At 36.0% G+C, this 14426-nt stretch overlaps 1 protein-coding gene across 1 annotated transcript in view; it reads right to left on the reverse strand.

The window, feature by feature from the left end:
- LOC149195419 (cytochrome P450 704C1-like) overlaps positions 1–14426 on the reverse strand; it is a 29994-nt gene that overhangs the window by 10806 nt on the left and 4762 nt on the right. The window contains exon 2 of the mRNA XM_089407912.1: positions 9249–9369. Within this exon, the coding sequence (XP_089264038.1) occupies positions 9249–9369 (121 nt within the window). The remainder of the gene's footprint in view (positions 1–9248; positions 9370–14426) is intronic.

Here is a 14426-nt window from a genome sequence, read left to right on the forward strand (position 1 = left end):
TAAATAGAAAATAAGGATAACATGAATATGAAGAGACACTCAGAAATGAAGCCCAAGAGTCTCTCCCTCCATGTATATATATATGATCATCCTTAAAGGGAAAACACAATTCATTTGAGGAGTTACCTCCTAGCCTGACATGGTATCATAACACAAGTCCCAACCACTAATTTTGGCTTCCTTCCTATCCTCGTAACTCCTTCTTGCCCCTGTTCTGCATTTCTGCACATTGACATATCCGTGCCAAATTTTGTGCATTATATTCCTAGTATTGAAGACTCGAGTTGTTGCCTCGAACGAAGTTATTGTGGAGTGGTGAGCGTGGAAATTCATGGCATTTTTATCACTGTGGATTACCTCCTCCCTCCCCTTTGCGTGAATGGTATTATTCTCCGAGTTATTTCGTATATCTCTGTTGTAATATATCTTTTTATATGATGATATCACATCCATGTTGTCCACATTGTCCACGTTTAATGGCATCGCTACCCATAATATGTTGAATGACACTGACTTCGATGTAAGAACACATACCACTACATACCTACCCCTGAATCTCACTTAATATATCACCTGTGTTGCCTGGAATTAGCGCCATGGTATGTTGAATGGTATCACCTCAATCTGGTAGTGCACATTGAATCTTGTTGTGATATCCTTACATTGAATCCCTCCATTGAAGCTGGTATCAACCATCATACCACCATATCATATACTGCATACACTATACCACCTTATAGCCTTCACTATAACATATAACGCTAAAACCACCATATGTTGTTGACCAATCAGTCCTCCCCTCTCTCCTCTGCAAGAACATTGCTCCTATCACCGCGACAGTTCATAGGACTTCAGTCATACTCCCGCACCACCAATTCGACTTCGTTGTTGTTGGTATATCTCGTGGTGCAACAAGAGATATACCACCATATCATTATGTTATATATGTTGAATCCACTGGTAAAAGCTCCCTGGACTTCGCTGCTATCACCTCCCCATATATCGCTATACCATTATACCATCATACAACTTCTCGCCTGGTCATATCTCCAATCATTATGGTTGATGGTAATATGTTCAATGGTATTATGTATATTATCTTGTGTTGGCTCAATGATTATAATATATAACAACTTTGTTATATAACTTTGCCATATACCACCTCCCTCATATATCACCTCCACCATACAACACCTCCCCCATATAATCCCTCCCCCAATATTAACTCCGATATATCATTCCTCATTTTTTTTTCCAATGTGAAACAGAGTTTGCCACCTGAACTGCATCTTTTCTCCAGCAGAAGTGCAATTTTTTATAGTATATTGCTAGGAGAGTGCATTTTATTTACACGTTATACATATTTTAAATGCATTCATTGATATATATTGTTGGAGTAGTTCTCTCACGAAAACAGAATTATCCTAAATGGTCAAGGAAGATCAAACACACTCTCATTTTCAATGAGTTGTGGAAAGGAGTCTGTGTAGGAGAAGGAGATAATTAACTTGCAAAGCCCAAATTAGATAAGGAGATTGTCATCTAGGAAAATAAGAACAACAAGGCCTATGGCATGATTATAGCATCTATAAATGAAGAGTTGAGTCGCCATATTTCACCTTTTAAAAATGCTTTTGAAGCCTTACAAAAGTTGAAGGAATTGTATGACTCACACCCTCAACTTGAAGTTCACCAATTGATGATTAAATTGTTTAGTCTTGAATTCAAAAATGATGACCCTCTTGCTTTAGCATCATAAGTAATATCCATTATTCATGAGATAAAATCCATTGGTTTTCAAATAGACATTTCTCTCATAACTTATCTCAAGGCACTATATCCCACTTGTTTAAATTATCTTGATTCATTGCAAGCAAGTGGAAACCTCAAGGAGATTACCTTTGACTCCCTTGAGAAGAAGTTTACTAAGAGAAAGAAATATTTTTGGAAGAAGACAACTCCTCAGTATTTCAAAGAAGTTGTGTGTCTTGCACATAGAGAGAATAATCCTACATCAGATTCTTCTAGAGGAAGAGGAAGAAGGAATTTTAGAGGTAGAGGAGACAAACTGTTCTAAGGAGAAAAGTCTGATCTTCATTGCATACGGTTCAATAGAGATGCACATGAAGCATCGACATGTAAGTTTCCTTGGGATGGAGTTGAGCAGGATAGAAATGAAGCCAGAGGTAACACCAATGATAAAGGGTAAGGTAAAGCACCTGAATCTTCTCATTATGTTTTGGCACATTGAAATATTGGAGTAACTAAAGACTTATTTAATGCTTCACTTACTTCTTGGAAAAATAATTGGTTGCTTGATTCAAGGGAATCTTTCCACACGAATTTTAGGAAATATTTTTTGAAGAATTTACTGACAATGTTGATGGACCGGTATACTTTACAAATAATTCAAAACTCAAGCCATGAGGGCTTGGTACAATTAGGCTCAAACTGGCTAGTCTTCTAGACTTTCTTATGCATGATGTTCTATATATCCTAGAGCCGAGGAGAAACTTACTGTCTCTGGTTCACATGCACAAGCAAGGACACTCCATTCATACATTTTATGGAAAGGTTGAGGTTAGAAAAGCATTAAATCGCTCACTTGCCATGATAGGGATAAAAGAAGAAATGTTTTTGAAGCTTCAAGGAACCTCTGCTCGTGCACATAACGTCTCATACAACTCTCGTTATGATGAAGGTATATTTCCATCAAGTCTTTTATGGAATGCTATATTTGGAAACTTGAATTATGACACCCTTCGTATGTTGAGGAAAAGTGGTGTTACTAGTTTGCCTACAACTATTAGGAAACTTAAGCAATGTGATGCTTGTATCTTAGGAAACCACAATAAACAATCTTCTCATGATTCACATTCCATAGCACATAGAAAACTTGAACTAATTCATCCACACTTATGTGGCTCGCTGCCTATTCCTTCTACAAATGGAAATAAATATATGATGACATTTATTGATGACTACACTAGAATGTATTCGGTTTATTTATTGCAGAAAAAATATGATGCTTTTCAAATGTTCAATAACTTTCATGCATGAATTAAAAATGATGCAAAAATCTCATATTGGCTCTATTCACATTGGTAATGGAAAATAATACTTTTCAAATGAATTTGAAAACTATCTTCACCAGTATGGTATTAAACATTAAACAATTGTGCCTTATAACCCCAAAAAGAATGAAGTAGCTGAAAGAATGAACAAGACAGTTGGAAATATGGTACGTTCCATGATGTTTTTCAAGAATGTAAAATTGATGTTTTGGGTTGATGTTGTTCTATGTGTTGTGTATATAAATAATAGGTGTCCATCTAAGGCTATTAGAAAGAAGACTCCTTATAAAATGTTGTATGGCCACATTGCTTCGGTAAAGCATCTCTGGGTCTTTGGTTCCACATGTTATGCCTTTACACCTAAGGAACAAAGAAACAAACTTGGTGCAAGGAGTCATAAGTGTATCTTCTTGGGGTATTCAAATGCCTCCAAAGCATACAATCTCTATGATGAAGTTAATAACAAGTTTGTAGTATCTAGAGATGTGATATTTCTTGAATATTCTACGGCTAACCATGTTGTTGAGTGGCAGCTTGATCGCTTCGATAGATTTGGACATGCCAAGTTTTTTCAAGAATTTGATAATGAGATTCCAAATCTTGAAGGTGGGATTCCTATACTGGATCAAGTTGTGGAATATTCTTCTAAACCACTCTCTCCCCCACATGAAGCTCCAGCCACTAATGACACTTCGAGTGATGTGAATGATAGAATTGGGAGAATTAATCTTGATTTAGCCCCAACTAAGTCAATTGACAGCATGGGCCATCTCATAAAGGTCCTCCCAAATGGCAGACAAAGACACCTGAAAGTGGTCATCTTGATGAGGTTAGAGAGATAGGAACAAGAAGTTCAACTAGGAAAAATGGAGGTGATGTAGGCAATTCTGATTCAACTATTGATATGGATGCTTCTTATGATTGTGAACTAAATTTATCTTCAAATTTTAAACCAAAACCCTTCAAATAAGCCACTTCTCATGATGAATGGAAAGAGGTGATGCAAAAAGAGTACTAGGCCTTGATAAAGAACGACACTTACAAGCTGGTTGATCCTCTACTGGAACCAAACTAATAGACTACACGTGGGTCTACAAGAACAAGTATAAAGTTGATGGTTCACTTGATAAGCACAAAGATAGGCTTGTGGAAAAAGGTTTTACAGAGAAGGAAGGGGTCGACTATGAGGAGAATTTTTCCTCCACAAACAAATGGGCTACAATTCAGACACTCTTTCTCTTCGCAACTCAGAACACTTGGGAATTGCATGAAATGGATGTAAAAATGGCTTTTTCGAATGGAGATCTGAAAGAAAATGTTTTTATGTTTGAGACAATATGATTTTTTCTGAAGGGCCAAGAACAAAAAATATTCAATCTTGTAAAATCTTTGTATGGTCTCAAGCAAGAACCGTGATCTTGGTATGAGAAGTTAACTAAGCATCTTCTAAAACTCAACTTCAAACATTATGATCTTGATGATGCAACTCCATTTGTCAAGAAAGTTGGAAAAATAGTTGTATATATTGTGGTGTAGGTAGATGATCATTTAATAACAGGGAATAATGAGAGGTATATTGCATCCATAAAGAAGGAATTGAGTAAACGTTTTGAAATGACAGACTTGCGGTATGTTCACTACTATCTTGGTATTGAAGTAACTCAACATCTAAAGTTTATATTCCTATCTTAGAAGAAGTACTTTGGAGATATGTTGAACAAGTTTGGCATGGTTGTGTGCAACTTGTTGTCTACTCCATTGGAAAAAAACTTGAAGCTCACATCCACTGAAGGAAAAATATTTGAAGATGCAACAATGTATAGACAAATTGTAGGAAGTCTGAACTACCTCACCACTACCAAACCAAACATTTCGTTTGTTGTTGGAATAGTCTCCAAGTTTATGAAAAATTCTTGTGAGGGACATTAGTCTATTACAAAAAGAGTTCTAAAGTGCACATCGAAAAAATAGATAAAACATAATGCAAAAGAGGCAAGAGACACCACAAATTAGGCTCCAAGTGAGGGTAAAACCTCACAAGGGGGAAAGCCAACAACACTCTTTCTCTTATAGAATCAGATCAAAGTGACATATCCAAGACCAGTAGTAAGACCCAAAACTATGATCAAAGCTTCAAGTCCATCCCTCCTCCAAGTCACTTCAAAATTAAAGTCAACATAGGTCAAACTAATTAGCTTCCTAAAACTTTAGCCCCTGAAAATTTCACAACATTCTGGGCCCTGAAATTTTGGGCTTGTAGTAGCATAGAAAACTCATCCTCATTCATAAAATTCCTCTTCCACACATGAGATATTCTTCTTGTATAATTTGACTTATTTTCTCTTTTTGTTGGTTTAGAAAATTACTTCTTGCATGTTCTTGATTGATGATTCAAATAGGTTAAACTACCAAGACCTTAAACTACTACCAAAACTTCATGTCCATTCCTCCTCCAAGTCACTTCCAAAATCAAAAGTCAACGTAGGTCAAACTGATCAACTTCGTGAAATTTTGGGCCCTGAATTTTTCACAATATTTTGGGTGCTTGTAGTAGCACACAAAAGTCATCTTTATTCATAAAATTCCTCTTCCACATATGTTATATTCTTCTTGTATAATTTGACTTCTTTTCTCCTTTTGTTGGTTTAGAAAATTATTTCTTGCATGTACTTGCATGTTCTCAAGCCCAAGCAACCTTTGCACTATCTCTATCTATGTCATAGATTCCAAGACAACCCTAGGCCAATAGTTAACCAATTTGTTGCTTGCCCAAGCCCCTATTTCCTTGTGTTGTTTCTTTGGGAATTATCCCCTATTAATTAGGGAAATTCCTCAATTGGAATTGTGGAATCCATAATAGGGCTTCCTATGACTACATGTACCACCTATACAATTTCAATGATTATATAATTGATAGTGCACTTCCCTTGGACTCGAATCTCAACTGGGTAAGTCTCAGATCTCACATGCATGAGTTATTTATGGTTGAATCATCAATTAACTCGTTGAACACATGAAGTAGCACCCCATTATTAGAACTCCTACTAGTTCCTCCATTAGTTGGAACTATTTTTACTAAATTTAAGTTAGTTGAACTAAATTATTAATTCAAACTCAAAATAAACTCAACCATGGCTCCTATAAAGTAGGAGACACTTTACATAACTCAAGTTAGACCCTCAACTCGAATTAACTGAGCCAACTAAGTCAAATTAACTTAATTAACTCATACAACTTGTCTTGTGATGTGGAACTATAATTTTTCTCCTCATTTAATTCAAGGGAAAATTAAATTAGGATTTTTCTTGTTGCATTTTCAACACTCCTTCTCAACAATAAAAAGGATTATCAAATACCCCAATAATGCCTGTATGGAACATGAATTTCCCTCTTAACAGTGCCTCAGTCAAGATGTTTACATCTTGTTCCTCTGTAGGAATGTACTCAAGCAACATGATTCTCCTCTACACACAATCTTTGAGATGGTGATATCAAATGTTGATATGCTTGGACCGATCATGAAAAAGTGAATTCTCAGAGAGTTTGATACAACTCTGATTGCCACAGTAGATCACTATAAGATCCATCCACTGACCAAATAACCTAACAAGGATCTTTGTCATCGAGATAACTTCATAGGCTATTTGACTAGCATCCATGTACTCTACTTCTATTGAACTGAGTTTCACTGATCTGTGCTTCCTGTTTCACCAAGAAACTACTACTAAACAAATATTGAAGATTCCCCGTGATGTGCTCTTGTTGTCTCATAGACTCCCTACACAATTTGCAACTGTGATGCCTTACATCTTCACTACCTTTTCCGGTTTGTACCAAAGACCAAATTGAGTGGTGCCTTTGAAGTATCTCAACACATGTTTAATTGTCTTCCAATAGAGTTTGGTTGCCTTAACCATTGCTTGACTAAGTTGGTTAATTGCAAAACACATGCCCATTCGTGTTTTCACCAAGTACATGAGTGAACCCATGAGTTTCATGTAAATAGTAACCTCCAATACTTCACCTGAAGTAGCATATTCCTTCCTTGAATTCCCTACTAGAGAAGTTTGCATGTATTTGTTTCTCTCCATATGGAACTTCTTCAGTATCTTGTTAGCATACTTTCCCTGTAAGATAAGTAGTTCCCCATCTCCTTGCCATACTTTCATACCAAGGAAATAATGCCAAATTCTCTTGCAATATCCTCTTTGCAATATTTAACGAGCTTCTCATCACCCGTTAGAATTAAATCATCGACATATAATACTATAACCAATAATTTACCTTCAGCTACAATATGGTGAAGGTTTACATCTGCTTCACTTTTGATGAAGCCAAATCTAGTGAAATAGCTATCGATCTTAGTGTACCAATCACAAGGTGCTTGTTTTAATCCATACATCACTCGCTTGAGTTTGCACACATGTGACTCTATGTTGAAGGTCTCAAATACTTCTGGCTGCTCTATGTACACCTCTTCCTCAATCACTCCATTGAGGAAGGTTTTCCTCACATCCATCTGATGTATCTTCCATCCCATTTGCATTGAAATTTCTAGAATAGATATGATTGAAGAGTACCTTGCTGTTGGAGTAAAGGTCTCCTCATAATCAATTCTCTCCAACTTAGAGAACCCCTTGGCCATAAATTTTCCCTTTTGTTTTTTGATACTACAATCCACTGCTTGGTTCACCTTGTAGATCCACCTATAACCCACCACTGACTTGTCATTTGGCCTTGGGACAACTTCCCAAGCATTGTTTCTTATAATGGAGTCATACTCCTCTACCATGGCATAAACCCATACCAGTTGTTGCACTTCTTCCTAAAATTAGGATGGCTCAGTATATACACTCTTTCTCATCAAAATAATGTGGCTAGTGTACTAATTTGTTGACCTCCTCTTACTGTGTTATGATTTGGGTACTCCGACATTCTCCCTAGCATTGTGCATCAATATGTTAGCTTCTTTGGTGCACTTCCTTCAATCTATGGATGCCCTTGCATGACTTGGTTCTTCCATTCTTTGCTCCTCTGCATGTGGCTACTCCACATCATCTTAAGGTTCTTCCTTTGGAGCTAAAAGTTCCTCATTTACATGTAACTAAATCTCCCTCTCAAGGGAATATCTCATGGCCTTCTCTTCATCAAACTTCACATCTCTATGAATAATTATCATCCTATGAGATGGGAGGTACACCTGATAGTTGTGAGGTGTATCAATGTACCCAAAAAATATGCCCATCTTAGCTGTCAGATGTAGATTTTTCCTTGCATCCTTAGAAACATGACAGTAAACTGATGAACCAAAGGTCCTGAACTATGACACGTCTAGTTTCTTCCCTGTAAAGGCTTATTGCAGTGTACTCATCCTGTGAATCCAATGAGGACTCATGTTATATATATATATATATATATATATATATATATATATATATATATATATATATATATATACGCTTCATCTGACAAGTGCAAGAGTAGGCCTTAATCATGTAGCATCTCTTGTGAAACTCCCACAATACTTATTTTCTTCCTCTCAGCTACCTCATTCTATTGTGGGTTATGGGGTGCTCTTAACTCCCAGTGAATGTGTTTTGTTGAACAAAAGTTCTTGAATTCATTTGGCACATATTCTCCATTGTTATTGCTCCTCAGAGCCTTCACTTTACAGCAGTGTCTTTCTCAACAAGTGTTTTAAATTCACAAAATTTAGAGAATGTTTGATATTTCTTCTACATGAAGAATTCCAACACTTGCACGAGAAATCATCTACAAATATCACATAATACCTATGTTTGGTCATGGAGGCTATCAAGAACCATCCACACACATATGAGTGAACGCTTTCAGGGATTGTTTGCGCTCAACTATGCTTATCATGAAAGGTGAAACTCATTTACTTCCCCAATGTACACCCTTAACATATATCTCGCCGCTCTAGTGCACCCTTGGGAACTATTGTAGAAATATGTTCCATGATCTTCAAAGCTCCATGGTGAAGATTATTCTACATCCAATTTGTAGAGGTTCTTCACCCGAACCATGATCCATTTCATTTTTCTTGTGGCTATGTGATGAAGGAAACCCTTTCCTTTTCTAAATATCACATCATAGCCACAGTCTTCCAACATAGCAACTGAAACTAAATTCTTCTTGAGATCTGGAACATACCTGACATCTTTTAATGTGAGAGGAGAATCATACTCCCTATGAAAAGTAACTTTACCAATACTGGTTGTGGTATGCCTTCCATCATCTCCCATCTCGATGTGAATTTGGAGGTCCCTCTCCTCTAATTCACAAAAAAAATATTTATTGTTAGTCATATGGAATGAGGCTCCACTATCCAGATACCACACACTATCCATCATCCATGTCACCATGCATGAAATGAGGGTGAAATCCAACTCAAATTTTGAGGCAAGATATTTACCCCTCAGGAATTCTTGTTGTCCTTCTTGTGTGGACACTTTGTTGCATAGTGTCCAAGCTCATGACAGTGAAAATAGTTAATCTCGATAAGTTCTTTTTTTTTCACACTTCCTCAAATCCACTTTGGATTGGGATTTATTCCCTTTCCATTTATTTTCCTTTCTATCCAACGCACAGTTTCCTCATCATCATGCTCAGATGAGGTTCCATCTTTGGTGTTATATTATGCCCCTATAATACTAGTGATTACCCCATTACTATTTTCGTTGTAGCCATTATTGTTATTGTTGTGCCCCTATTGTCCCCATATTGTTATTAATGTGCCCCATAGAAGCCCACTATTGTTATTGTCGTGCTCTTATATTATTATTTTTATGTTGACTTTGATTATATAGTGACCCCTTAGACTCCTGTATATAGAAAGGAGGTTTTTTCATTTGTATCATCCAAGGTGGTGGTTTCTCATAACTAAGAATTCCCAGTAGGGAAACCACATAAATTATTAACTAAAAAAATTCCTATAAGTGGAGAAACCTTATACTCACCATAAAAAAACTAATATCCAACAAGAATCAAATAGAAAGAGTAAGATGAATTCCTCGAAGGGATTACATTATATCTAGGAATAATGAAGTGTTGAATAAAAAATAAAAGTAAATTCCACATATCATTTAAGGGCCAAAAATTTAGAAAATTTAACTAAATTACACAAATTAAACAAGGCCACTCACTCAGGGCTTCAATCAATGAATCTCTTAGATACCATGTGCCTTCGTGGAATACTAAGCAATACTCATAATTTGACTAGATATTGGAAAATACCTCTAAAAATCAATTATTTAACACCATACCAATAAGAACGGAATACACCTTCCCAATTTAGAAAACCCCTTCTTTCACTAGATTTTTGTATTTATATGATTTCATTAACTTTCAGCTCCATTTTTTTTTATAGTGGCCAATATATAAACCCTTTATCCCTTATTATATATTCAATACATTCTGTCATTTTGTACTCAACATATATCCCCCAATATAAATGCATGTGATATGGTATTTCTGCCCAGTAAAACCATGTGGAGACAATATGCAATTCCATAGGATGAATGCAGTGAAATAAAAAGAATATATTTTAAATTAATTATAACTAATTGATACAACATAAAACAATTACCGATTTAAATTATATAACGAAAACATTGTTTACAAGAGATAGAGTTTAGCGCACACATAAAACTAACAAGTCATCGGATGGAGTGACTTGAAGATTCTTCATGCAAATACACTAATTAAACATTTTTACAAAAAATTGTGGTATATATAAATTTATCAATTCCAATGATTCCTTAAGTTACATAAATAGAAGACCGAAGACTAGACCTGTGACGGTCGTTACTCTACATGGAGTTCCAAGACCTTATCAACCAGAACCATGGCAACATCCATGCTGAGAAAATTTTTAAAAATTATCTATATGGTTTACAGAGCTTAGAGGAAAATTAGGTGACTCAAACACCGTAGGAAGAAAATAAGGAAGCCCAAACCACAAATTTCTGGCCTGAAAAGATGATTGATCGGACATGGATAAAATAAAAGTTCCATTAAAAGGCGACGAAATCTGGTAGCAAGCATACCTGAAAGAAATGACGGGATAGATTAAAAGATAAAAAGTAGTAACAAATAAACTCAGATGTGGGAAAAGAGAGAAATTAGGCGATATCACTCATATAGATTAAAATATATACATATCACTTCTTACCTGGAAGGAAGCCATTCTAAAACTCCCTTGAAGCCTGAAACCAAAAAAGGAAGACAAAATAGAACGATCACTTTAATTGTTGCATGCTCAAGTACGATAATCAAATTTCGAGTGTAGCGAAATAAAAATATAGTAACTGATAGGAAAAGCTCCGAACCCCAGTGGAAATCTAGAAATTCTCCTTGAAGGCATCATGTTGATTCGATGGCTCTTGCACCTATTCCCCTACGTAGGAAGCGTAATCATGAGCTCGGATCATTTAGGAATATTAGTGATGAAAATCATTTGAATTGAGCGACATAAAGATGAATAAACAAAACAAGAAATGACAATTTACCTAACAAATTTAATAAGGGAAAATGCCTCAAAGACACGTGCTTTCATGGGTTCCTGTAGAAAATAGGAATAAATAGCAAACTCATAATGGAACTCCATGGGATGTGGGTTTCCTTTCAGTTACAAATAAAACCAGAGAAAACAGTTCTACCATGGGAACCCAGATCCGTGAGCTTCAGGATGTCTAGTATGACAACAACATTTCTACCAAGGTCGGAAATAGGTCACAACTGGAAATCTAGTGAGGAAGAAAATTGAACATTTGTTAGACTAGCCAACCATGAGTTGAGTGATAAATCATTTTAGATATATGGTTTATCTATATATCTCGGAAGGAGGCACAAAAACGAAACAAAAAAAATAATTTCCAAAAATACCTGAGTGATAACGTGAGCCAAGTGGGTGTTGTGGCCACTGTTGTCGTAGAGTTGCTGCATTTAGGAGATTTGCAGTGGAGCACCATTAACCTCTCCTCAGATGGATAAACCGTCTACCTATCGCAGTGACACATTACAAAAATGGAAAGGTGATACGGGTAGAGTATGACATCAATCCAAGTTAGGGTTTGAAGAAATCACAAGGGAGGGTTCAGTCGTTGGATTTGAAACTGCTCACGTCTACTGTCGAATGAGGACCACATGAAAAGGAAAGTGTGATCACGTGATAATGGGAATGACCTCGTATGAGTGGGTTCCAAGTCTCATCTCGAGAACGGGAACTATACCATATGCACCATGAATTAAGGTCTTAAGTTTTTATTTCCTCAAAAATAATATTGCAACCATCGCTTTCATGCAGACCCTTGTAACTTGGTGAGATAAACATTTTTCTCAACGACCTTAACTTATTTTTCCAATGGCATAATAAATTTCTAACCGCCCTCGCGTAATCGGATTAATTCACACCTTAGTGCCATAGAACACACGATTAAGGTGGTGTCGATTTTTGTTATTAGTGTCTAATGAAGGACAAGGTGTATATTAAACATACATATCTTAAGAGTGCCTTAGGGCCTTAATAACCTAAATTAGGAATTAAGGTAAGTTATTTCATTTCATGGTACTCAAAGTGATAAGTGAATATTTGAAGATAGGATAAAGTACAAGAGCAAATCATATATTAAGGTAGTGACAATGAGACAAGGTTCATGTATGTATCATCCAATATTTTATTAAAAAAAAAATTAATGAGCGTGGCATGTGATAAATGGTATTAGAGCACGAGTTTTAAAATTGGGTCTCAAAGGAACCACCATAGTAATAACTGGAGATGTGTAGAACTGAAAGGTTGAATTAAATATTGATGTGCTAATATCCATTTGTGTTAACTATAAGGTATTCAATTGAAGTAAACCATCAAGAAATGGAATAGGATTCCCCTCCGCTTGTAGCAGAAGGAGATGAGTTATATATAGAGTTAGGAATTAGAAGTATCCCATCAACAACCTAGCTTATGGATATTATAAAAAATTTACAACAAGAATTGGCTCACCTTAGAAGCAACAAACAAGACATGGTAAAAGTTATTGAGGAACAAGAAAGAATGATAAGAGAGTTGACCAAAATGTCTAGTCATAGAATAATAAAGCAATAAGCATAAAAAAACGAAGAGTGTGGAGATGGAATTAGAGAAGTATGAAATCAAAGGTGATTTAGATAGGAATTATCCAAGAAACAAGAAAAGGAAGAAGAATGTGGAACTACAAGGGGAGATTCAGAAAATAAATCCCCTACTCTTGATGGGGAGAAGGAAGAGGATGCAAAGGCTTGGCTCCTCAACATGACCAAGTATTTCCAAGTGTATGAGTATGAGAGTAATTTAAAATCCATATTGGTCATTTACCAGCTGCAAGGGAAAGATGCTCTCTTGTGGGAAGAGGCCAAAATAGTACATACCTTGGAGGAGAAGATAGTGTCTTGGGAGGAATTCCAAAGACACTTCAAGCCGCGATATTTGAATGAACGATATTATAATGATAAAGCTAAGTATTTTCATGAATTAAGGGTAGGCTAGTTAACAATGGATGAGTTTGTGGCTAAATTTACCAATTTTATGTGGTATGTCCCTTATATTAAAGAGGAGAAATCCAAGGTACAATGATTCTTGAACTGCCTACCAACCCCTTACAAAGAAGGGATTGAGTTCAACAATCCTAAGACAATTGATGAGGCTATAAGGAAAGCAAGATTGTGTTATTAGTAGTTCAATAATAGGGGTGAAAGCTTAAAATCATGGTAAGGTAAGGATAGAAACAAAACTATAATGGGCTCAAAAATACAGAAACATGATTATCTTAATAATTTTGGGAAGGACCGTTAGCGTAAGAAGTTCAACAAGGGAAATTTAAATGAGTCAACAAAACCTCAAACTAGTTATAAACCCATGGACGTGAACAATAAAAAGACTAGTGGGGTCAAGGAGAGAGAACCATTGAAGTGTTGGGGGTGTGGTGAAACACATCTGTTAAGAGACTACCCACACAATCCTATACCCATTCAGAATATTCAAGTTGTGCACAAAGTGACAACTGCGAATGATGTTGTGAGAAATATTCTTAGGATAAGTGTTGTGCTGGAGTACAATTAGGTTGAGCATCAATCTACAATGATTGAGATTGAACATATCATTTTAAACCAATTTACTTCTTTTTTTATATATAGGGACTACTTTAAGTTACATTAGTCCCCATATTATTGAAAAAATTGAATTAAAACATGAAAGGTTTAAAATTTCATGGTTGGTATAGTTAGCAATCAGCACAAAAGGAAAGGTAATGATCCAAGTAAGACAGTTTCCCATCAACTTAAATTGTTGTTCCACAA

Source organism: Pinus tabuliformis, chromosome 2_2 (assembly GCF_031772625.1).
Source record: "Pinus tabuliformis cultivar Carrire ecotype Pingquan chromosome 2_2, CPIR1, whole genome shotgun sequence".
Classification (NCBI taxonomy): domain Eukaryota; kingdom Viridiplantae; phylum Streptophyta; class Pinopsida; order Pinales; family Pinaceae; genus Pinus; species Pinus tabuliformis.